Below are 24,969 nucleotides of genomic sequence, written 5' to 3'. Positions count from 1 at the left end.
AAGCCCGGCTGGGAGCCTAAACAGAAAAGCAGCCGGGGACGGGCGACAGAGGATATATTCCTTGCTCTACAAGTTGCCCAGCACACCCTTGGAGGGTTCCCAGCCCACCTTGAGGTGGGAGAAAATGGTGTGTGTGGGGGGGGGGTGAGAAATGGCTACTTATGGCCTAATTGGTTGTCTTCGCCAATGGTTTTCTGATTTTGTTCCACAGAAGTTGACTTTGCCTGTGCACAGTTTTCCTCTGAGACATGGCCCCCTGTCAACAACTAGTGGTGCTCCCCAGGTCATAGGGGAAACGGAATAGTTAAAACTGCCCTCCTTCTGCCCAACCAATTGAGGTCTGGGGCAAACTGATTCCAGTGTTCCCAACCTCGCATTCACCCGGACTCGCCTCTCTCCCACTCCTAGGAAATAGCTCCCTGAAAGGCTTCTTCTGTCTTGGAACTGGTGAAGGTTCTTGGTTTTGAGGAGTAAGTTTAAAACTCTGAATAAATACGGAGTCTGCCAAAGACCCCCTGGGCGAGTGCTCTAATGTTTAGAGCCCCTAAATTGTTTTTAGGGAAAAAGGAAGGGGAATAAAAGAACTTGTTTTGCAAAGCTGCTTGTAGCTGTTGGAGACCCTTGGAAATCGCAGCACAACCTGGGGTAACGAATTCTCTGTCAGCAACTCCCCCCAAGGCCTCTCCTTTCTTCTTCCTGGCAGAAGGCTGGACTCTCTTGGGCTGAGTATTCTCAAGTATACGTACTGGCGAAAGCTGGAGTTTTCCAAGCCATGGCAGCACCTGGAACATTGGACTTGATGGGAAGTCATGTTCATTTGCAAGTTTCCTTTCAATCACCTTTTGTACATTTTCTTGCCTCTCGGATAGAGTGGCTCCAATCAGTATTTTGTAATTAAATAGAAGGAAGGTTTACTGGGTGCGAGGGATCTTTTCTTTCTTAAAAAAATTTTTCATGTGGGCGCCTAAAAGGTAGTGACTGAGCATAAAAAATCCTTCCACAAGGAAACTAGGACAAAGTGGGATGGGAAAACTCACCCATCCTCTGCTTCACTGTGGCCTGTCTGTCTTGCACTTGGGATAGGGGTGAGAATAAAGGAAGGGGGATGCAGAATTGGATCCGACGCAATGCTAAGATGCTGCTTGTTCTTGCTTCTGGAATAGAGGCCCGGCAGCTTCCAGGTAGGCAAGACTGGTTTCAGCCCAGCCCCTGAGGATGGTGTGCCAGTCAGAATTGTCAAGGCCCCACTGAAAGCATTAAAAACAACACACCTGAAAACAAAGACAGAAAGACACAGAAGTGGGGAGCTTTGAGAAAAAGCGTCTTGGGCACAGGCTTACTTACCAGGCTCAAGCTAGAGGGAAACTCAGACCCATTGTGAATTCAATTCAATCACTGCAGGGAGAGGAAGAGAGGATCCCCCTTCTTCCCAACTATGGAAACAGCACACCCAGGCCGGATTCTCACTGCCCCTCCTCCACGGCCAAACTGTAGGACCCTAGGCCTCCTCCAGCTTCTCTCTCCCACATCCTTCCCCTGCTCTCTGCACATGCCACACGCAACTGTCCAGACAAGCAGTTTAACAGGGAGATCATCGCACCAAAGGCTTTCATTTCCACCATAGCAAAATTTCGTTTTAAAAAGCAGAAGGAGCGAACTCATTTCCAGAGTTTATTGCATTATACATGCGACCAGAACATGCACAGAAAGGATAGGTTGCTGTTATACTCTACCAAACCACAGATGCACCACAAGGGAAAGGCTACAAGGCATAAGTCGTCAATATTCCATCTCATCAAGGACAATTGCTAAATTAATCTGCGAAAAGATACATTGTAATGTGCTTTTTAGTCCCCCTCCCCCCAAAGCTTGTGGGTTTTCTTAATCTTTTTTAAATATATATGCAATTTAAGTACTTTTAAGTACTGATGTATTCAAAATGCTATGGGCTCATGGACTAACAACACACAGACCTTTTGTGTTAGAAAAAACATGAAAAAGTCACATTGCTGGATGGATGAATGGATTGATGGATGTTCCACAGTCCCAATAAGTTAAGACCCAAATAAAAATGCGCAGTAACTGTTACCCTGCATTACGATGAAAAAATAATAAATTACACGTGCTAGTTTTTTAATATATATATATATATATATACTCATAGGGATTACAGATCACTTGCAGCACGAACAGAATGACCCCAAAGTCACATTCTAGCAGGAAAACAAAACAAAACAAAAACAAAGAGCAATGAAGGTTTTGTTTCCGCCTTCCCAGTCCTCCAGCACTCGGCCCTGGAACTCCAAGCCCCCTTTCTGATCCTGGCCTCCCACGGGCCTCGGACCTAAGAGAAGGTGAGGTTGGCGGTCAGTTCTCGGATCCGGTTCTCTCGGCTCATCTTCTTGAGTTTCATTCGGCGGTTTTGAAACCAAATCTTGACCTGCCTGTCGGTGAGGTTAACGCTCTTACTGATCTCTAGGCGGCGCTCGCGGGTGAGGTACATATTGAACAAGAACTCTTTTTCTAATTCCAGCGTTTGGTGCTTAGTGTAAGGGCACCTCTTCTTTCTGCCACTCTTTGCAGTGAGCCAATTGCTGGTTGGAGTATCAGACTTGATTTCCTCTAACAAAATTAAAGGGAGAAGAAGAAACAAATCAAGAATTTTTTTTTCTCTTAGTCTGTGCAATGTACCCTTGGCCATGACCCCACTGTGGCAGCCAGGCCGATTTGGGAAATACTGGCATTAAACATTACTCACATGAAGTTGGCCCTGGAAGGGATTTGTAACTGATGTCAGACTAGTTTAAATGCACCAAATGACACAATGGGCGGATACCTTGCCCTCTGTGTCAGGGTTTTTTTTTTCTCTCTCTCTCTCAACTTTCTGACTTGACACCAAACAATCATACAATAGTAAACTTTCAGGGTCTCTCCAGCAATATTCTAAGTGTTCAGGTCATAACAGGGCTGGAGTGGAAGGAGCAAGCCCCAGCCTGGACAAGCCTAGGAAGCCCACTGCTACCTCAGGTCCCCAAGCCTGCCACTTCTTCACTTCTCCTAGGCAAGCACGGAGCCCCACAGCCAGGCTGATAGGTGCTCATTCTGTTTCAAACCATAACCGAGGAACTGAGAACTCCTTCTCTGCCCTGCCCGCACATTATTGAATCCCCCAGAATTTCCTGAATTCTCTTGTCTTCTTGCCACCACACAAAAGCATTGCCCCAGAAATGTATCTCCTTATTGTGGCCCACCTCTGGGCAATGAAGGAGAGGCTCAGGGACAGGGTTCCTTCTGAAAAAAACCGGAGCCCCTGGCTTTTTGCCCTAGCCCAGCCCTGAGGCTGGCTCTGCCAGGTGGGCCACACAGATTCTATTCTCTCCCCTTCCGCCTTTGCCCCCTTTGCAAATGAATTGCAAAGCTCGCGGCACTTTCCCCAGACAAAGCCAAGGTTACCTCCTAGCTCACAGAGGCTAGGAGCCCTGTCCTACCGCCCAAGCACCAAATAGCCAAGCCATCTTGTTTCCCTTGCTGCCTCCAAGCTCGCAGGATGCGGGGTGCATACACTTAAATACAAACACAGTGCCTCAGACCACCTTAAAATCTTCACTGGGTGAAAGGCAAAGCTGGGACCACAAATCTGAGCAGGAGAAAGGAGGTTCTGGGGCTCTGTTTATGAGCCGCAGGTCATTTGCGCTCTTTTGTTGCATTTCAGATCTAGCTCAGGAAAAATAAACCCAAGCAAGCCCTTCCTCTGTCCAGGCTCCATCAGTGTGGGGCCAGGACTAGCCAGGCGGGCCAGAGCAGCAGGGAAGAAGCAGGGATGATCTTGGGACTGAGACTGCTCAATCTAAGAGCTGGGGGGGAGCAGCACCTGCCAGTCCGCCCGCCTGAGGTGCCCGGGCTCTGCGCAGGGCACCTAGGTGCTCCCTCTTTGCCAGGTTCCCAGGCTGCACGCCCCGCTGGGGTGGCAACTCTGCGCATACCGACCTTTGCTTTCCTTCTCCTGTACTTCAGGACTGGACACGGAGACTTCAGCCAAGCAGCTCCTCTCTTCCGGAAGGCCGCCTTTGGCCTCGGGGCTCTCCACCTGGGAGACTTTGGTGGGCTCCTGGCCATTCGCGGGCTCGTTCATCTTCTTTTCCATCTGCAGCTGGGCGGCCGAAAGCTGCGGCTTGGCCGCGCCGCGAGGGTTGAGCTGGAGCATGACTGTGGAGCTGCCTTCGGGGCTGTTATTGTACTCTTGGGTTTTCCCGGTGGCGTAGGTCTGACTCAGTCTAAAATATCCAGGGACAGGAACCTCGGGGTTCTCAACGGGACAGGACTCAGGGACCAGCCTCTGGTACGAAGGGACCTCAGCAGAAATGAGTTTGTTGCGCTTATCAGAATACATGCAGCAATTGGATTCTTCCTTAATGTTGGTGGTGAAGGAGCAGGTGGGGACTTGCTGTGTAACAGGTTGCTCTATTCGACAAGATCTGTTCGGGTCTGTCCAACTGTCTACTTGAGGTATATAAGGATGCACATTCATACCCATATTTTGGTGGTTCACTTCTCTTTTGGCCAAAGACGGGAGCAGTCCACAGGTTTGCATTCCATAGGTCCCCATGTCTGCGCTAGGTGGTGGCATGTACATGCTGGCGCTGCTCGAATAAAAACTGTCACTCCTGCAGGCACTGATCAAGGAATCTACTAAAAAAGTATTAGCAGCAGGAGAGCTGTTGGGAAAGGACATTTTGGGGAGGAATTTGAAGAAGAGAGATTGTGTCCTTTGTAGGCTGACATCTCTAGGAAAACATTCCCCGTGTAATTGTGGATGCCTCTGCCGACCACATGACAACTAAGCCAATGAGATTTGAAAATGGCCTTGAGCCTCAGCCTCCTCGCAGGTCACGTGCTCCAGAGCAGGGCCAGCGGGCCGCGTAAGCACGGACAACAGCGACCTCTACTAAGCGCCGGAGATAGTGCGCGCTGGAGATAACCGGCCCAGCACTCTGCGCCCAGCCTACTCGGGGCTCGCCCGGCCCGCCGGTCCCCTTCGCGTCCCCCACTCCGGCCTCTGCGCCACGCAGGCGGAAGAAAAGGCTCCGCCGGAGGGGCCTTGGGAGGATACGCGGGGAGGGAAGCCGAAGCGCCATGACGCCAGCACATAGAAGCATTTCACGCACACACCCAGGCAGAAAGCTCCCATCGGAGCCGGGGCCCAGGCAGGGGTGGGGGCCCAGGCTGGTCAATTTTGTCCCGGGCAGCCGGGGAAGGTGAGTTGATTCCCCGGGCTCGGAGACATCCCACCCAGGGGGTCCATAGGAAAGATCTCTCGCGCAAAGACGCGGCCAAGGTATCCTGGGAAGCAGAGACTCGAAGGGCCGAGAGGGCCAAGAGGCCACGCAGCTGCCGCCCCGGAGCCCCGAGGACTTGCTCGGCTCCCGCGCTGTCCTCTCCTTCGGCTTGCCTTGCCGGGCTCCAGGACCCTTCGCTCCCTGGAGCCTTGGGCCCTCAGAGGAACCACACCCCGACTTTTGCGGGCCGACGCTGGGAGCGTTCAGATCGGAAACAATCCCTCGCAGGAGCAGTTCGTTATCTGAGAAAGCGTCCCCCGGGTTTCCGGCGGGAGAACGAAACCGAGGTTTCCCTCCCCACACACCCTGATGATAGATGGCAAAGGAGGAGGAAGAGAGAAAGAAAAAAATTTTTTTCAAAAAAAGGAAAACTCTCGCCCTCAGACTCCTGAAGTTTTAGAAAACTGACTGGGCCAAACAGGAGAGAGAGATGATGCAAAGGTGTCATTTAGTCCTTCTGCAAAGAAAAATGTTTTCCTTTTATGGATTTTGTAAAAGCATTGGTTTCTGACAAGTGCAAGGTACAAAAGGTTGTTGAATTTATTAATACATATTAAGAAGAATCAGGGCGATCAATAAAATTCTCATCTGCATTCTTGGGCTACTTGGTAATTTTCTTGCTTCTGAAGGATTTTAGAGAGTTATACCCATGGTCGCCACACACGGGAAGATATTTTATTAACAAATCAATCGTGACTTTGTAAAGGATAAGATTAATAGTTAGGATTTAGCATAATGGCGTTCGCTTTATGAATTATTGAAAATTATACTATTGATTTTTCCCCCTTCGCTACTAACCAAGAAGGTCAATTTTTGTTTTAACACAAATCGTCAAATATTAAAAGCTATAGTTTTGTCAGAAGTCGAATTTTATAGTTTTGGACAATACCTAAAATTATTTGACATGGTTTCGCCTGGGTAAGGGGAGGGAGTAAAAAAAAAAAAAAAAAGGAGGTGGGTGAGGAACCTAAGCCCTCTGTTTCTCCTGGTGAGGGAGTGTTCCATAAAGAGGGTTCGGTCTGGGACTGCGGTTGAGCTCATTAAAGAACAGCCACCATCACCACCAGGGAAACTCAGAGTTTTATGAGAAAGTTCAACAACTTCCTCCCTCCTTCTCTAGTTGCAGGCGGGTGAACAGCCCTTTGGAAGCTCCAGCCTCCGGGCAGCAGTGGGGAGCTTTAACCTTGATTTCCAAAGGCTTGCCCTGGCCCGGCCAGGGCGCTGGAGCCATCATCCGTTGTCAGGTCTCCTTCACTGCCTAGGAGAGAGGAAAAGGGCGCCGCTAACTCTGATGGTGAGACCGTTCTCTAACCCGGAAGGCATCCGTGTTTTCTTCTCCGCACACTGCCCTGTGTGGGATGGCCTTGGATTTCAGGCACAGAGACTGAACTTGTGGGTCAATTGGGTTTCCGCCTCAGGAGAACATTTCTTTGGAGCCAGATGCTAATTAAAGCGCATCAGCTTTCTGGGGAACCTAGTCGCCCTGCTTGCTCCTTCACAAAAACCTTTTCCAACAAACCTTTTGTCAGTCCCTCCCCAAAAGGACTCTCCGTTGGCCTGCTGGAAAAATAGGGCTTGGACATTATTTTCGGCCTTGGGACGGCTTCGCCTGTCCCCTCAAAGTGCCCTTGCCCAAACAATAACCCCTTTTAAAAACTCCATGGTGGCAATGAGACAGACCTTTTAAACCTTTACGCAGCTGTTCAAATACAACATCATTGTCAGGTTAAAAGCCCAGTGCCTCTAACCGCTCAGGCTGCAGGATGCCTGCGCCGGGGAAGCCTGAGGGTTAAACATTACATTACCTCTCCGCAGGGCTGTCTGTTTTTAAGCATGTGGGGGGAAGGGGTAGATGGATGAGAAAAGCAGAAAAAAAAAGACCAACTTTTGACTCTAGTCTGCTAAAGTCCTGTTCAAAACTAAGAACCACTGACCAGCACCCCAAAATTGCATTCTCACAAGGCAGAGATTATCCTCCTGGCCACGGCAGCGCGTGCCCAGGGCTGGACGATGTGCCCGCTGTGCACACTGTCTCTGCAGGCGCCCCGACGCCAGCCCGGCGCTTCAACCTAGTGCCTTTCTGTCTTGGCCAGGGCAACTGCCAGGAACTCGGTTGTCCATTTCTTCCCACCCCAGGAAGAAGACAAGACTGTTCGATCTAATTGGGAATTTTATGCCCATCAAATGCCCTTTCATAATCTTTATTTATACGCGAAGAAAATAGCCAAGCTGAAAAACAAGAACAACAAAAACAAAAACAGCAATTCCTTGAAGAGCGGACGATCTGCTAGGACGGGCAGGATCTGCCTTCCGGATACGGGGCCTTTCTGTTTCAGCTCCCAGTGGGTTGGAGCCGAACGTCACCTCCACATTGGATTTGGTTTTTAAAAGGTCTTCTTCACTCAAAGGAAGAAAATGTGTATCAAATATAATTTTGAATTTATTATCACAAAATTCTATTTGATTCTTTTTTCAAATTTCTGCCTTCAGAACAGTTTCCTGAGGCCAGAGACTGCCAATATTTCAAAGAGATTTTTCTCATAAAAATTGAGCAAAATAGTTTTAATACAAGAGAATCACCTCGGCAAGGGAGGATGAAAAGTTTGCCTAAGATCCTAAGGCTAAGATGAAGCAATTGGAATGGAAAGGCAGTGGCTTTCAAGGCCAGCCTTTATTTCGCTTATGAGTATTTAAGTAGCTGCATAGCCACTGTTCTCGATCATCTTTAGATCACTGGGAGCCGTTACCATTAATAATAAATCAATTTTGTACCATAAAGGAGATAAATATCCATGTTTGTACCAAGACACCCTTCTCCCTGGCATAGCTCTTTCCGGAGAAAAATTAAAAGGGTTGCTTTATCAAGAAATTAGCATTTGTAATCAAGAAGTGGTTTGCATCTGTGCTCTCCTGTCGCCGGGGAGAAGAGCAGCAACACCGGGCCTGAATGAACTTGGGGTCTCCTTGGTTTGCTCTAAATCTGGGCCCAGAGTGGCCTCAGGGCCGTACCACTCTTTGGGGACAGAGTTGATGGAGACATATTTTAAAAGCTCCTTCTCCAAGACACCCGTAGGGTTGCACTGTGTACCTCCCAGCCAAATTGAAAAGAAATCGGAGCAAGTAGGGAGGCTTCGGAAGCCACCACCAACCCGATGAGGGAATCTCTGGAGATGTGTACAAGGACCGGCGGCGGGGAGCCTCTTTCCGTAGCAGACGCAAAAGACTCCTTAGCGCATTTTCCCTCCACTTCAAAATCTGAGACCTCAGCAACTCAAGATACATGACCACCCTCCACAAGTCCCATACCCCTGAACGATCAGGAGGGGTCAGGTCTGCAGTCCTTAGAAGTCCTGGTCCAGTTCCCTGGCCTTTTCAGGCCCGTCTTGGGAGCTGCCAGGATGAAAGGAAATGCAGACCGATGAGCACCCATGTGGTCTTCAGGAGACTGCCAGCCGAGGCCAAGAGGCCCCGCAAAGCAGCATGCACCCCCGCAGGAGTCACCCAGAGAGGACCACAACGACATTGGAGGAGGGGAGTTCTCACCCCTCCTGGACCGAGGCCCCGGTTAGGTCCCAGGAAATGTAGCTTCACAATAGCTAAGTTGGGCCCACGGTCTGACAGGCTGGAGCCAGGGGTGCCACAGGGAACACCCGCGTTTCTGGCTGGCACTTCTCTGGGGTGTTCATGGTGCCCAGTCCACCCTGGAGCCGACGCCAGCTCCCAGGCGCAGACCCACAGCCTTTGGTCCAGGGCCTGGAGGGAGGAGACATTCAGCAGAGCCCACCAGGCTGGGACTAATGCTGAGGGTTGTATGCGCTTCACAATGAACTTCGGGTAAGAAGGGATAGCTACCCATCCTTAGAAACCCGCATCCTAGAGACCGCTCTTTTGGAACCTCCCTTTTGGCCTGCGGGTGGCAACACGTGCTCTTCCCAATGTTAGGGGCTTTGCAAAGGGCGGGGGTGGGGGGTTGAAAAGAACACCATGAGGCAAGCAGACGGCTTGGAGGGGTGACCAGGGTGTTGTCAAATGCAAAGCCCGTTTGCTTCCAATGCATTACCCATTCCACAATGCCTAGAAGTATAAATGTTAACTGATACAATCTGCCGCTTCCCACAGCCCCATCAGTGCAGCCTGGCCCCTGCGTCCCAACTCATAATCCTTCCTGCCTGTGCCTCTAGGTCGCTACCTGTAGCCTCTGGCACCAGACTTGACTTGGGTGGAGGCAAGATGTCTTAGTCCAAGACGACACACCCTCAGTTGCAATTCGTCCTATTTTTTTCTAGCACCACACCCAGCTAAATTGCCAGAGCCCTGATCTGTCTTAAACAAAAAGCCTTTTAATCATCCCAGAAGGTCGGAGAGCGTGCCAGGGGGACATGGTTTGGGGGAAGGGGTGGTCCTATCCTCATATTGCTCTCCGCACTCAAATCATCAAGAATGTTGATATTCCCTAATACGATTAACTTGCAGTGGCATGACCTATTTCTAAATGCACGAATTAGTCTTTTAAAAATCTGTCCTGAACACCACCAGGTTATAACAAGGTACTCTTTGCAACAGCTTTATCTTTAAGTAGATAACGATTAAGGTGATCGCTTTTTTCAGATATCTGGGTAGTTCCCGAATTTACTTTGTCTTTACACAACTTCCCACACCTCATGTCTGCTTAGAACCAACAAACAGCAAACAAACACCTTAGCCGCTGCCTGTTTCTAAGGGGCTGAGACTGCCTATTAGAATCCAGTGATAGAACGATACGGTACCTTGGCCTCTGCGCCAACCGCGGCTTCGGGAACGTGAGCACGCCCCCGTGTGGCTCTCCAAGGCCATACAAACGGAAAATGGTATCTCTTGCCTAAGGTGGCAGACATACAAGCTTGTTACATTTAGCCTCAGTAAAAAAAAAAAAGAAAAGAAAAGAAAAAAAGAGAGAGAGAGAAAGAAAGAAAAAGAAAGAAAGAAAGAATAAAAGGGAGAAAGAAAGGAAAGACCTATGCCGAAAGAATAAACCAGTTTTAAGCAGCTTCTGGAAAGACCATACTACTATATAACTGCTAGGCACTGACATGGTAACAGACACCCAAAATTCCAAACAAAGGAATCCCCTTCCAAACGAAATTACTCAACTGTAGGCTTTGTTTCTATTGCATTTTTCACCAAAGGTTGTGGGATGATTTTGAAAACAGTATATTTTCTTTTGATCCATGTCATAGAAAGTGCAATAATTTATTTGACAAGGTGACAATTTTTAAAAAAATATAACAAAAGTGTAAGTCTAAACAGAACTTCCTTTTTCAAATGCTTGCGTTTAAAATCGAGGCTCTTTATTAGAGCAAGGGGTACTGCTATCTGTGACTCAAAACTCTCCACCATTTCCCAGCTGTATGAACTACATGCTGGTAGACATTTTAATCTAACTAGTGTTTTTAAAAGGAGTCAATTGTTATTGAATTACACAAATGCTTGAAGGGAAATTAAGGTTATTGATCCTGAAATTAGGAATTTGCTTAGATTTATGGTGAGTCCCCATATGATTCTGTGTGGTCATAAATGTGTGTGGGGATCTGGGTGTGTGAGCATGTGTGTGTGTGAGTGGGTGGCGGATGAATATCACAGAAGGACCTTAAGGCGCCTAATTATTCAGAAAGGTTAAAGGTGATGACCTTGACATTTTGGAAGTTCAAAGGCATACACTTATGCACTTATGTTTTTCCTTTCCCCTAAAGCCTTGGCAATTAAAAAATTTTGCATTGGAAGTGTATGTCTCTTTGGAAGAGGCATGTGGTGCTGTATATCTTATGGAGTTATTTTCTTTGACTCTGGGCTTATGAGAAGTTAAGAGTCATAAGATTCACTTTACTCTTTTAGGAGAAAGAGAAGTTTTCCTCACTCCTCCAGTTTATTGCACGTTGCGGAAATCTCTTCTGGGCCCACCAGAAGGTGTATAATATAACCCAATTAAGCTGTTTAGAACTTTGGCTTTTATGGTGTTGTCTAGACAGTTCAAGGTTTTGTAAACAGCCTGGCCTGGTCCTGCAACATAAAGTGCAGTGCACCCCCAACACATTCTTTAACTTGAAGCGATAAATGTGGTGAGAACTGAGTCTGCAGCCCCATGACCTATTCCAGGAAGGGGGCTTATGTTCCCTGCTCCAAACCTGCTGTGACACCAGCAAGCACCCCGAGACCTCTCTACCCATGGATAACTTCCTTTTAGCAAACTTTTGTTTTTCAGCGAGGTTTCTAATATTGGTTTCTTCTTTTCAGGGACCTTGGATCCTTGACACTTTAAGAGTGAATTTGCATTTTCTAATCAGTTTCTTAAAATTTTCCTCCCCAGAAATTCTAAGTTCACTAGACTAGTGTGTGTGTGTGGGGGGTGGGGGGGCGAGATGCTGCTTCTTATGTTCCTGCTGCCTCAGCCTCATTGTCTGGAGAAGATAGCACCAGGGTCACATCCTCAATTTAAAGGTTCATCCCTCAAGTGATTTCTGAAACCAATGTAGTCTAGAAGTGGGGGAGGGAAACTCTCATTTTAGCGGAATTAAAAAGCATTTCATTTGATTTTCAGTTGCATGGGGGAGAAGATTCGGGCTGCTAAAATATCCTGAGCAGACACTAAACTTATTCAAAGAGGAAAATTCATACAGTATATTGAAGCTGTAACCTCCATTTTACTAGAAACCATTTATTCACACAAAAGACAGTGACTCATGCCTTGACACGACAGACCAAATGTACACATTTCCCAGAGTTTAAATAATCTGCATTCGCCAAGGGAGAAAGACAGGGTCTCTTAAACTCAAAACAAAAGCAAGTGCCTTGCCGCCCAGGCCTAACTCTCTACAGATCCCACAGCGTCCCTACAGGGACCTGGACAGGGAGGGAAAACAACAGCACACTGGCGGTAAAATTGTAAAGGGACGTTTGCATTTACCATTTTCCCCTTATTAGGATCCGTTGGGCCAAGTCCCGGGCCTGGTCCGCAGGTAGCAGTGGTCGCTGGGAGGTCCCGAGTTGATCGTGAGAAGGAATGGTGGAGTTCCACAGAGAAGAGGCGTCATTAAACCCAAGGACACTGGGCCTGCCGGGGGCAGGCTGGTAGGGAGGAGTGTGAGTGAGCGGGGGTTGTGGGAGAGGGGTGCTTCCTGGAGCTCTCAAAATAAGGGATTTCCAGTGAAATACTGCAGACGGTCTCTGTTCAGTTTCTTTTCCTTCATCCTGCGATTCTGGAACCAGATTTTGACTTGCCGGTCAGTAAGGTTGAGCATCCGAGAGAGTTGGAGTCTTTTCTCTTTGTTTATGTACACGTTAAAGAAAAACTCGCGTTCCAGTTCTCGGATCTGGTACTTGGTGTAGGGACAGCGCTTTTTCCGGGACCGCTGGGGGGCCACTGCAAGGCAAAGAGACCAAGGGTGAGAGAGGCCACTGCCTGCCAACCCCCGCCCACCCTCCTGCCCGCCCGCCCAGGCCTTCGCGAGGGCCAGGCCTCGGTCCTTTGGGGACGTTCCCTGCCGCTGTTGAAAGGCCCTGCCTGCGTCGTGGGGGATGATATATGGGCGGGTACAGGAGAGACTGCGGGCGTGGACCTGTGTTCACACCCGGACACACACACGCGCGCGCGCACACACACACACACACACACACACACACACTGGCACTAAGGTGGGGAAGCAGAGCACGAGGCAGCCTCTGGGCTGGAACTCGAAGGGAGAGAAACAAGAGCGCGCGGGGGCATCTGCTTGACTCCAGGCAGGAGCGCGCGCCAGCCAGAGGCTTGGATAAAGTCCAGTTCAAGGATCAAACTCTCCTCACCCACCCCACCCCTTAGAAATGGGAGGCTCGAGTGTCCATACTCACAAATTGGCTTGAAATCATCCCTCCCTCCCTTCATGGTCTCTAGCACATACACATACACACACCCAAACTGAGAAAAGCTCTCAGCAGCGATTAATGTCCTCCTCGAAGTCTACCTTAAGCCCACCTAAATTGGTTTCCTATCGTAAACACGCTTTACAACGGCCCGGGAAATCTTATAGGATGTATAAACCTCTTCGAACGCTTATAAAGTAGCACATAAAACGGCGCAAGCGGAGGGAGGCCCCCGCTGCCCCCCCGCGCCCCGCGGCCCCGGGCCCCGCCGCCCACCCGGCGCCCGGTGCCTACCTGTGCCGCTCTTCTCAGCCCCCGCCTCCCCCGGGGGCCCCTCGCCGTCACGCCCGCCGCCTTCTGCCGCCCCCTTCGGCTCCGAGGCGGGGGTCGCCTTGGCGCAGGGACTGTCCCCACCGCCACCTGCCCCGGTCTTGGGGTCTCCCTTGTCGGCAGCACCCTCGGGTTGCGGCTGCGCGGGCGGCGGCGGGGGCTGCGGCCCGGCGAACGGGGGCCCGGGCGCGGCCTCGTAGAATTGGTCGAAGCCCTGCGGCAGGATGCCGTTGCGGCCCACGGCGCTGTAGAAGTTGGAGGCGGCACCCGAAGGGCCGTGGGGCGGCCCGGGCGCGGCGCACACCGGCTCCGGCGCCTTGAAGAGCACGTCCGGCCGGCGGCCCGCGGGCGGGAGCAGCTCCCGCTGCATGGCCGCCTCCTCCGCCGCCGCCGCCGCCGCCGCCGCTGCCGCCGCAGCCGCGTAGTAGGGAGCGTAGCCCCCCGCGCCGCCGCCGCCACCGCCGCCCCCGCCGGGGCCGCCCCCGCCGCCACCGCCCCCAGCGCCGCCGCCGCCGCCGCGGTACGGCCACTTGGCGCGCTCCAAGCTGTAGTCGCGGAAGGCCACCTCGCGCACGGGCTGGACGTGCGGCGCTAGGTTGGAAGAGTAGGGGAAAGTCATCTGGCAGGACGACGGTTGCGACAGAAACGATGGCTTGCTGGCGAAGTCCGACGGGGCCACATAGTAGGCGCAGCCGGGCAGGTACATGCTGGCTGCGCTCGGGCCGCACTCGTCAAAGTCATTCATGGCTCCGCGGCGTGCGCACCGGCGAGCCCCGGGCCGCTCCCCGCGCCGCCAACCTGAGCCATTGATTGCACAAGAGGCTTGGGCCAGGATCAACTAAGCAAAAATCCCCACCGGGCGCTGACGTGCAATTCATCTTGATTGATTCTGGTGGTAATTATGTCACGTGACGCCATGGAGAGAAATGTCCTTATATCTATATCAGTGCTCGCCAACACGCCCCGGGACGGCTCCTGGCGCCGAGACACGCGCGTTGGGGGCGGATCTGGCCTCGCTCTCTAGCCAGATCTCCCTGGGCGCCCCCTGACTAGGCTGCTCCGCAGACTGGGTCACCTGTGTGCTGCCGGTGGCTGCCACTGCCGGGCGCATCTGCCACCGCCCGGTTGGGCCGCCCGCCCGCGCCGCTTTAAGTACGCGGACCGAGGACGGAGGGGAGGAGGAGGGAGGGGGAGGAAGGAGGAGGAAGGGGGAGGAAGGGGGAAGGGAAAGAAGCGGGGAGCGGAGGGGGGAGTCCCGGCTCAGGGCACTGGGGACTAGGTGTGAGGGTGTGAGGTTCCCACTCTCCACACCCCTTCCTGCAGCCGCTCCCTCCCCCGCGACGCCGCCACCCTCTGTAGCTCGCTAGCCAGGAGCTTGTTGCTTCTGGTTCAAGGGGCGTGATTGAGCAGCTCTGGGGCGCAAGCAGCCCTGATTTACATATTTCTCTGCCAGGCTCTTTCACCTCATAGTAACTTGGCTCTCTTCACTCCTGATCCAAGGAACGTGAGTGCCAGCCTCGAAAAACCCACTCCGAAACCCCACCAGGAGCTCACTCGGACTAAGGCCTCGGCGCCCACTCGGCCCTGTCGCCCTCTCTCCAGCCCTCTCTCCGCCTGTCTCCGGTCCTGCCTTTCTCGTCTCTCTGCAGCCTTCTCACTTTCCCTCTCCTGTCCTCTGTCTCACTCTCCTCTCTTGTTTCGCCTTTGCTTCTTCCTTCCTTTTCCTTTTCTTTTTTCTTTTCTCTCTCTGTCTCCTGGTACTCTGTCCTTCCCCCAGCTGGGTGTCACCATCTCTGTCTCCCGTCCTGTCACCTCTCTGCAAATTTTTTTTTTTTTTTTTGCTGCCAGTGCTGAAGCAAGGAGGAAGTCCAGCCATCAGAGACACCCCGTGGCCCCTCTAGAAGCTGGCGGGGGGGGGGGAGGGGGCAGTTGGGTGGTCCTGATAAACAAAAGGATCTGAACTCCTGTCAGGGCACCCAGCCTTCGGCGCTCCCCCAGCCAGAGAGGAACCATCAGCACCTCTGCCGTCCTGGTCCTCTTTGCTTTCTGGCCAGGACTGGGACCAGCCCATTTCACATCCAGCCCCTTCCCTGCGTTAGGAGCCTCACCAAGGCCTACACATCCACCACGTCTCCCCAAGTCTCCTTCAGTGCCCTTGGGCCAGCATAGTTGCACAGTCACTGCACCACCCTCCCCGCAAGTCCTTTGGCTTGCGGGGGGGGGTCTCAGCAGTTCTTGCCTCCTTGCTTGAGTCCCTCTATGCCACTTGGCCCCAGGACTCCCTGTCCACTTGCCCCAAGGCCTCACTCTCCTAGGTGGCCACTTTGTCCCTCTTCCCTAGCCTAGGGGTCCAGGCAAGGCCAGAATTCCCACCTCCGGAAAAGCCAGCACTTTCCAAAGGTAAAATCAGGCTCTGGGAAAGAACCCCCCCAAAACCCAAATCCCAGAATCCAGGACAGGAAGTTGCCCCTCTCCCCAGATTCCTCTGCCCAAGCAACCAGAGCACTGGGTTCTGGGGCTCAGCCCTGTGCCCAGAGCAGGCGGCGCAGGCTGTGCAGCCCGCGGCCTCCCTGGCCCCCACCACTGCAGTGCCCAGGAGGTGAGCTCTGCCCACCACCTCCACAGACAGAAGAGGCCGGGGATGGGAGCTCACATCTATTTTCTGGTTGATGGCCCCCTCTTCCTCTTTTTCTCCTCCCTTCCCCTCTTCCTTCCACTCTCCCCACTCCGCCCTGCTCCTACTTCTGCTTCCCTCCGAATACATCTCAAACCGGTCGGTGGCGACTGGAGGGTGAGGAATCGCCCCAGCCCCCCCAACTGTTCATCCCTGTATGCACCCTCCTCCAACCTGGCACCGTTTCCCAGATTCCAGCTTGTCCCCTTCCCCTCAGCCCAGACCTCCCGCACAGTTATCTGCCTCCCCATCTCCATCCCTGGCCCAAGCCTCTTCCTTTCGGGCTCCCAGTCGACGCCCCTGGATCTCTCTCCTAAAATGGCTCCCGGGACACTGCACACCGCCCTGCAGCGGCTCAGGACCCGGGGCAGCGGCGGCGGGGCCCCAAGCCGGGTCCTTCTGTGTCCAGGGTGCAAACCATCCTCTGCACAGGGTGGGGCGCAGGCATGCCGCCACCCCCAAAGCAGAGCCTGCTGACCGCCGAAGAGGGAAATGGGGAGGACGAACCATTCAAGTTCAACGACATGGCGATGGCGGCTTCGGCTGGAGCCGCGCTTTGGCGGGGGAGGGTTCGCCATCTGCAGCCGCGGGCTGATGTACTGGGGAAAGGAGCCCGCGGGCCCCCCACAGCGCATTTACGAGGACCCCCGCCCCCACACCCAAGCCAGGGCTTTCGTTCTGGGCCCAGCAAGCTTAGCCTTTTGACTCCAGCTCTCTCCTCGATCTTCACCCAAAACCCCAGGAAAGCGGCAACCTCCCGACCCTCTTGTCCCGCTCGAGAACCTACCGTGAAGGCTCCGGCGCTGTGGCCTCGTCCTTCGCCTGCGGCCCCACTCGAAGCGCAGGGAGCGCACCGGACCCTCCCGGAACCGCCAGCAGCTCCGCGAGTGATAGCTTTCTGAGCAGCGCCCGAACGCGATGCGGTAATTTCGAGCCACCCAAGATAAGACACTAACTTGACCTTAACTTTGTCAGGGTGCCCCTGGTATCTGGAGAACGTGAACAGACACTGTCTGGCAGCTCTCGTAAAAGCTGACTGGGGAAGGGATTCTGAGTCATTTCATTTATTGCCACTACAGTTCTGCAAGAAAGCTTTTCCTCCCTGCCAAACTTTAATTATTTATGCTCGTTTAGGAAACGAAAGAAGAGGAGAAAAGCGGAGAAAACACCCAGAGCCAATCCTTTTCCCGAAGAGCCTTCAGAATGGGCTTCCCAAGTCAAGTGACTAAAGAACAACAACAACACAACAAATGTGGGGAGATCACCTTTGTCCAAGGAGCTAGGACAGGCGCCTTGGCCCCCACCCCACCTCCCACTAAGGTGGGTGTATGCAGCTGGGAGAGGCAGGGTGAAAGGGCACCCCCCCTAGTATCACCCATGAATATTTACAACGGTTCTGGATTTTTCCTCCACTCCAACCCCCACCCTAGCCTCCCGGAAGCCCCCCCAACCCGCCTCCCTCGGGGAGAGCCCCCAGGCCTTAAAAGCGCCGGGTTGGCCCTCTGAACTCGCAGCCGATTGAACGCCAGACGAAGCCGTTTTTTTCTCGTTTAAAAACCTTTTTCTTGGTAAAGAGGCCTGTCTGGACTGCAGCATTTCGGAGAACGCATTTGTCTTTGTGCGAGGGAATGTTGAGCACTCCGATTTCAGCATCCTTTCTCTCTGGCGTTTGTTTCTTATGGTGAATTTCGTCGTCGTTCCAAATCCCTGCCAGGACTTCGGCTACGAAGGGAGAGAGGACACCGCTGCCTTTGTATTTGTGCGGACCAGTAAAAGGAATAGATTTGAAAAACATCGCTGAAGCCATAAGGGATGGACAGGATTTTACACTTAGAATAATTGCAATCTCTTTGGGGAGTGGTCTCCATGAATATCTCTTCCCATCCTACATCCCAAGCTAAAGAGAAAGAACACGATGATTTCACTGTATGTATATATGAAAAACACGGCCTTGGCGTGTTGTCTTTGGTCCTGGATTTAAGTCTGGGTTTCCTGGACCTTTACCCAGCCCTCCCAACCTGAGGTCCGAGTATGGCTTCAGCCTTTGTTTGGGTGTTTTGAGACCCAGCTCTGGGTACCACAGTACCACCGCCTCCCTGAGCCCCACAAGACCAGAAACATTTCTAAAGATAAGGCCTCTATAGCTTCTTGGTTCCTTTTTCCTCGGTTGCATTTTTTTTAAGGAGCTGTTTTAAAAAATATTTTTAAAGTACACATCAAGTTCGCTTGAGGGAAGAGGATTTGGAGCCATTGAATATTCAGTATTAGAGATTTAACAGTTTTGTGAATTGTCCCACTTGCTCAAAGCTAGCGATTCTCTACTTTCCATCTCTGAGCCAGCTGGAGCTGGGGTCTGCAAGAGGACGGTGAGCTCAGCAAGCCTGAGCGTTTCCAGCCCGAGCTAGAGTATCTGAAGGCCTAGGGGTGGAGAGGCCACGCTTCCCAAGAGAGTTTGCTGGGCTGCAGGCAGAGGTGCCAGTACGGAGGTTTTCAACAGGGCACAACCTTTTCCAGAGAAGCCCATGGCAGAGAGAGTTGTTTGCTTGAAAATCTGAGGAACCTCATATCTTGGCAGCCCCCCCCCATAACAACAAGCTTTCAAGTTTGAGAATTTAGGCAAAATATAGAAGCCCCTGCCTGCCATAAGCTGAGAGTTTGCTTAGTGTGTGAGACACACTAAAATCTGTCCGTGAATCTTCCTCTTTGGATATTTCGGACACATTTTGTTCATAGCTTTTATACACCATTTCCTGACTGACTTGGAAGACATTTTCTCATTTAATGGACAGTCAAGTCAGTAACTACAGTGAAACTACAATCAGAAAAGAAAAAAATTAATTTCATGGCCTGAAAAACATTAGGAGGGAATCTGAAACATTAAAAAAAAATCAACATCAGTCCCTTGACAGCTTGGCTGGGACCTGAATATTTATTTCCACTCAAACATTTCTATGTGTCTGATATATACAAGCTATTGTTTTTGACACAATCAAAATAAAACAAAACATGCACGACAACTATCAGGTCGCAGAGAAAATGCAATTAGTCTAAACATCAACTAAGGTCAGTTGGACTGAGGCTCAGGAGCTCCTTGTGAGGGGCCCACTCTGGGTCCAGGGCCTGGTCCTCCCCTGAAAGTAAAACATTGGACTCTGGGAAGAAATCTTCTATCCTTCGGCTGTTGTGCATATTGCTAGGAGTTGGGGGCGCTACTTCTCAGGAGATGGAAAAGAAGCAGAAATGGTAGGATCTGGGGGAGGGGGCTTGGGTTCACTGAAGTTAAGGCAGGATACCCAGCACACCTAGGACAACTCCATCTGGCATTCTGGAACCCCAACCTCCACAAAGCAAGCCTAGCAGGGCCCAGGGCCTTGCACACTCCTCAGGGTCAGGCCAGAGATGACCTCAGAAAGGGTACAGTGGTTGAGCCCCTGGTGGAGTTGGCAGGTGATGGAGAAGAAGAGAACTTCCGCTCCTCTCTTGGTCAAGAGCAGCTATGAGGGGCTGAGGATCTGAGGGACCTCCTTTCTTGTCCACCCCCTGCCTGGTGGAGGAGGAGATTTCACTTCTTCCTGCAGTGGCTTATTACTATAATTCAAGAAAGAAAGACATGTTGACACCTTTACCCACCTTGACAGGAAAGCCATATTTACAGTTGGAATGTAGGCCCCCCCTGCCCCCCTTGCTCACTCCCTTCTCCTGCCTCTTGACATTTTTCTCTCCTTCCACTGCAGCCCAGCCTCAAAGCAGACGAGCATCTCCTCATCAGAGCTCAGCTCTGGAACCCAGTTACCCAGCACAGGGCTCTGGCTGAGGCATGTGTGGAGGAAGTGAGAGAAGTAGGGGAATTTTACCAGTCTTGGCTAGGAAGTGCAGTTTGCCATGGAACCCCAGCCTCCCTTGCCCATTCCTGGGAAAGAAGTATCCAGTCCATTTCGCCCAGCTGGAGGAGCCAGTCCAGCTTGAACTCCGAGATGTCTCTGAGTTTGTACGGCCGCACTCCCTCCCCTTTCCTCCCAAGATCTGAAGGTCTAGGGGGGCTTTTGTCCTCTCAAACCAGCCAGGGAAGACAGAGGGTGGTGGTGATGGTACACTTTCCTTTCTCCAGCATCGTGATTCTGGCTTTGCCATAAGGGGCTTTGGCTGCAAAGAGACAGGATTGTGTCCACAGCCCTTTTCCACTTCGCCCCGAAGCCCTTCCTAAATTCAGTTCCATTCTGAGTTCTAACTAGGTGTCTGCTAAATGCAGAAAGAATTGGGGAAAAGGGAAAAGGGAGACTAGGCAAAAGCAGAAATCCAAGTAAAAGGGAGCTGGAGTGAGTCCAGGTGTAAATGCCTTGGCCAAAAGCAAAGACAGGTGACCCCAGGATCCCACTGGAGAACCCTCGCGCCAAGGTTGTGCTGCAACTTTCACAGCCCCTTCCGGAAAAAGGAAAGCCGGGAGGCACTACTGGCCAGGTCTCCAAATCTCCTACTGGCTTTCCGGGCTGCAGCCAGAGCAGGAGGGTACCTAGGATCAGCTGAGGAGTGGCAGGAAAAGCCCCAGTCCCAGATCTTCCTCCACGCCAGACTCGGGCTCAAAGAAGCAGAACCGGCCTCGGCTGGGCCAGGGATTAATACAGCGCCAGCGCCTGCTCGCGCAGCACCACACGCTTCTTCTTCATACGACGGTTCTGGAACCAGATTTTGACCTGCTGGTCGCTGAGGTTCAGCCTGTTGGACAATTCCTTGCGTTTCTGCCGGTTGATGAACTCGTTGAGGAGGAATTCGTTCTCCAGCTCCGCAATCTGCTGCTTCGTGTAGGGTTTCCGCTTCTTGCGGGCCCTCCCGGGGGCCGCCCCCCACGGCAGGCCTGCAACACAGCCCCAACCCAAGTCAGCCCAGCCCGCTCCCTGCTGCCTGCCCACCCCCGGAGGCTTCCTCCCCCTACACACTGGACCCTGCATCCCACCTCCCATTCCGGCCCTGACTGGCCCGGGGAGCATGGCCACCGTTTACCGTCGGGCAGCGAAGGTCGCAGGCAAGAAGCGACGCCCGCTGCCTGCACTGTCATGTTCAAGTTGAGCGGGCCCTTGGTGTCGTCCTTGAAGCCGGCGGCGCAGGGGGTCCCCTCAATCAGGGCCGCAGAGCCTGGCGCGGCACGGCCGACACCCGCGTAGTCGTACTTGGTGGATTTGAGACCAGAGGCCGAGGGCACCAGGCTAGACTCGGGGGCAAAGGGCGGCCGCGAACGGCCACGCTCCTCAGGCGCTGCGGCCACGTCGGGCGTGTAAAACTTGGCCTGCTCTTCGGGTCGGTCCTTGGCGCCAAGGGGCTGCAGCCCAAGAGGCCCCGAGCCAGCCAGGTAGGGTTGCGAGAAGCCGCCGAAGGCGGTGGCACCGGCAGGCTGCGCTGGGGCGCAGGAGGCGGGCGTGGTGGCCCAAGGCAGCGCGCCGCGAGGGTATGAGATGGGGGGAAGTGCGGCCAACTGGCCTCCATTCGGCCGCAGGTTGGAGAAGTAGAAGGAGTCGGGCGACTGCAGATTCAGAAGCGAGCCCACATAGCCCGCTCTGTAGAGACTGCGCTCACACATCTCCAACAAAGGGCTTCGGCTGTGCTCGCAGCAGTATTTAGTTACAACCGGGAATAAGAGGACAGGCTCAGACGATTGGACGAAACTTTGCCTGCAGGTTCTTCAAAGCCGGTCATTTCAGCACCGCCTACATCCCCCCGACCCGTTTTCCCCCCCTTCGGGGTATTATGATAACACCCGCAATATTCGATGGCGAAGGACAAGCCTGCCAGGCAGAGAGCTAAGGCACGTTGAGCTGAAGGTGAAACCGCTGAAGTTTCCAGGCCCAGTGTCAGGAGCTGGGGACATCAGGCATAGGGTGCCTTTGCCCAAGTGTCCCTTGGGACCCTTCTTGGTCTTGATTAGCTTTACACTCTCATTTTTCGCTGCTTACCTGGGCCAGGCTGGCTTCTACTAGCTTTAAGTTACAGCCGAGGCCTTTCCAGTACCGCGTGAGTCTCAGTTTGCCCCAAGATCCCGTGGTCTGGTGGGGCCACCAGCTCTGTCCCTAGCCCTGAGCAATAGTTCCCCTAACCCATCCCTCCCAGTCCCGTCTCTGTGGAGAGAGCTCTTCGCAGGGCATCTCAGAGCGAAAACCCACGAAGTGCCCGAGCCCTGGGCCCCAGGCTCCAGGCACAGTCCCAGAGGTTTATTGATTGAGAAGTGCATCACGAACTCTCCCGAGTTCGATTCCTAGGAAGGAAGCTTCACACCACTCCTGGGTGCTTCTTCGTGGCCAAGCCTTGTGGTCCTGGGGAGGCTGGCCCGGGCCGCTGGATTGGCCAAAGGCTACATTCCTTTTATAGCCAGGAGTCATCGTGGCGACTACATCCTGCAAACCAGAAGTCCAAGGTGTTCATCCACTCTGTGGCAGGCAGAGTAGGCCGAGCTTCTTCCCGCCCCCCCCGCCCCCGCCCCCGACCTGGCGTGGAAGGAGAGAAGAGTCAGAGCCACGGGTCAGGAACAGCGGGGCACACCGAGGAGGAAGAGGGCCGGCTGCATTCCGCCCTCATCGCCTCCAGGGCCGCGGGAGGCTGGCGGGTTCCGGGGTCTGGAGAACACGGAGGTGGGCGGGGCAGCGCTCTGTTGCTGGGATCATTGTGGCAGCCCCCGCAGTAGGCCCTGGGTCTGGTCTGGCCAGAGGGTCAGGGGTCCTCCTCCCCTGCCTGGGGTCCCAAGACCCCCAGCGACCCGGTGGCTGGAGCCCGCCCCGGCCTGCAGCCCGCCTAGCGGTCCCGGAGCCAAGCTGGAATTGGTTAGACCGCCAGCTCCGGCACTGAGACCACACAAGCGCCGCCGGAGGGCAAGGCTGACCACCGCGCTGCGACTTTATTGTGTGAGTTATGGCGACCAATTGGGCGGCTCTGGGGAACGCAATCGGCCTCTTCCTCCCGCTCTAGGGCGGGGGAGGGGGTGGGGTGGGCACGTCCACGGCTCTTCCAGGCTCCGTCAGTTGCCTTAGGAACTCAGACGGAGACGCACGCGGCTCCCCGCCCTTTGGTGATGGGGCGGGGGTGGTGGACGCAAGCTGCTACCGCCGTTCCTAGGGACCTAGGGGGCCTGGGCTCTCACTTTTGGAAACTCGCTTTGTTTTTAAGGAGCTACAGCCTCCCCAGGTCCGTGAGCTCCGGCTCCGTGGGTCCCTGACGCCTCCCCTCCTCCCGTTTCAGTATATACGGAGATTCTCCGGTATCTCCAAGTCTACTCCGGACCCTTAAGCAGTCGCACGGCTGCGGTCGGCCCCTGGGGACTAAAGATAGGAACTAAGTGAGAAACAGAAAAAGACTAGAACGAATTAGACTCCCTTCATTTCTCCTTGGCTCACAATGGTGCCCAGTCACCACCTCATCTCTTGAGTTTATGATTTCCGAGGTCCAGCAGGCAGAGTTGTATGCGTGGAGCTGGGAGCCGGGGACAGGGAACAGGGAGGCAAGGGGTGGGGCGTGGGGGGTGGAAGCAGGAGGCTCGGCTGGTAAACTGGAGACTGGGAAAGGAAACTTCGTCGCGGAGCTAAACCGCGAGCTCTGCCAATGCCACCAACTGCCCAGGAGATGGCGAGCGAGCTCCACGCCTGACGTGGAGCAGCCACACGGTCAAGATCAACAGTGAAGGACGACGCAGCCGGCCCGGGGTCTGCAGCCTCTGCGGTCACGGCCCGCTGCCAGGCGCGGCCGAGCGGCTCGGGAAGCCGGAGCTCTGGCGGCCAGGCTGGCCCGGACTGCGAGGCCAGAGGGACTCGGCGGCCGCCAGACGTGGGGAAGCGGGGAAGCGTCGCGGCGCCCCCCCCCCCACCCCGCCTTTGTCTAGCGGTGTGTCCCGGCTCCAAAGCCACCTTCGCCTCTAAAATCACGCGCAAAACCGCGAGCCTTGATTCTCCAGCAGCGGCGCTCGAAACCTGCCGGGTTTCGGAGGCGCTGCCCTTGCGGGCTCTCGGTCCGCACGTGGAGGCAGAGCAGCTCCGCCCGGAGCTCCGCTGCCCGAAGCGCCCGGGCCGTGGCGGCGTCCTGCGGGCCTCCCTCGCAACGCCCGGCCCACCGACCCGTTCCTCTCCCCCCTCCCACTCGGAATATAAAAGGAATTCATATAAATAACAAAGTTCATCTGTTACTGATTTAGCCTTCAATTCAAATTCCACCGGGAGAGTGTTTGAGCGCAGTTTTAATCTTCAGCAAACCTCCCATTTCTCTTAGGCGGAGGGAAACTGACGGGGAAACTGCAGTTAAAAGAAAAACCTCGAGGCAATTCCCTCCATCCACTTACAGGAAACCTGACAAACGGACCCGAGAAATGGGCCTCGGAGTTTGGACGTTACACAAAAGAAGGGGGTGGGGGTGACGGGTACGACGACGACGGGAGAACAAGGGAAAACGGGCCTGTTTCGGATGAAAACACATCTTGTGAGAAAACCAGCAAATGTTAGTAATTCTTCACAAAGTGGAAGGTCGGGACGGTATGGCCCCATTTTCTCCAGAGATTGAATGTTGGTCACTTCTCTCTCTCTCTCCCTCCCCTCTCGTTTCTCCCCCCGTATGTATCTCTCTGTCTCTCCCTCAGTATTAACACGAAGTTGACTGCCCCGCAATCCGTTGCAAGATAGGAGAGAAATCAAGAAGGCCAGAGAAATCGAAAGTAGCTTCGAACCTGTGATCTCTGCTCTTTTCTCTGGCAGATACTAAAGGAGCCCTCCCGCCAGAAGAGTTTAC

At 53.4% G+C, this 24,969-nt stretch overlaps 4 protein-coding genes across 4 annotated transcripts in view; 1 reads left to right on the top strand and 3 right to left on the bottom strand.

The window, feature by feature from the left end:
• Positions 1-24,969, top strand: part of LNPK (lunapark, ER junction formation factor) — a 318,489-nt gene that overhangs the window by 123,855 nt on the left and 169,665 nt on the right. The gene's annotated exons all lie outside the window — the stretch shown is intronic.
• On the bottom strand, positions 1,648-12,329 carry HOXD10 (homeobox D10). The gene is made up of 3 exons (XM_053665042.1): positions 12,277-12,329; positions 3,988-5,642; positions 1,648-2,622 (listed from the first exon to the last, which is right to left on the bottom strand). The coding sequence occupies exons 2-3, from the start codon at positions 4,730-4,732 to the stop codon at positions 2,345-2,347; spliced, it is 1,023 nt and encodes a 340-aa protein (XP_053521017.1). The 5' UTR covers positions 4,733-5,642; positions 12,277-12,329; the 3' UTR covers positions 1,648-2,344.
• Positions 12,497-14,675, bottom strand: HOXD11 (homeobox D11). Its single transcript, XM_037155888.2, has 2 exons — positions 13,506-14,675; positions 12,497-12,732 (listed from the first exon to the last, which is right to left on the bottom strand). Exons 1-2 carry the CDS (start codon positions 14,284-14,286, stop codon positions 12,497-12,499), a joined length of 1,017 nt encoding a protein of 338 aa, XP_037011783.2. The 5' UTR covers positions 14,287-14,675.
• On the bottom strand, positions 20,829-21,787 carry HOXD12 (homeobox D12). The gene is made up of 2 exons (XM_037155849.1): positions 21,214-21,787; positions 20,829-21,067 (listed from the first exon to the last, which is right to left on the bottom strand). Exons 1-2 carry the CDS (start codon positions 21,785-21,787, stop codon positions 20,829-20,831), a joined length of 813 nt encoding a protein of 270 aa, XP_037011744.1.

This window comes from Artibeus jamaicensis, unplaced genomic scaffold (assembly GCF_021234435.1).
Source record: "Artibeus jamaicensis isolate MK-2021 breed Jamaican fruit bat unplaced genomic scaffold, CSHL_Jam_final contig_391, whole genome shotgun sequence".
Lineage (NCBI taxonomy): Eukaryota > Metazoa > Chordata > Mammalia > Chiroptera > Phyllostomidae > Artibeus > Artibeus jamaicensis.
Note: the sequence above shows the minus strand (reverse complement) of the source record. Positions and strands in the feature narration are given on the sequence as shown.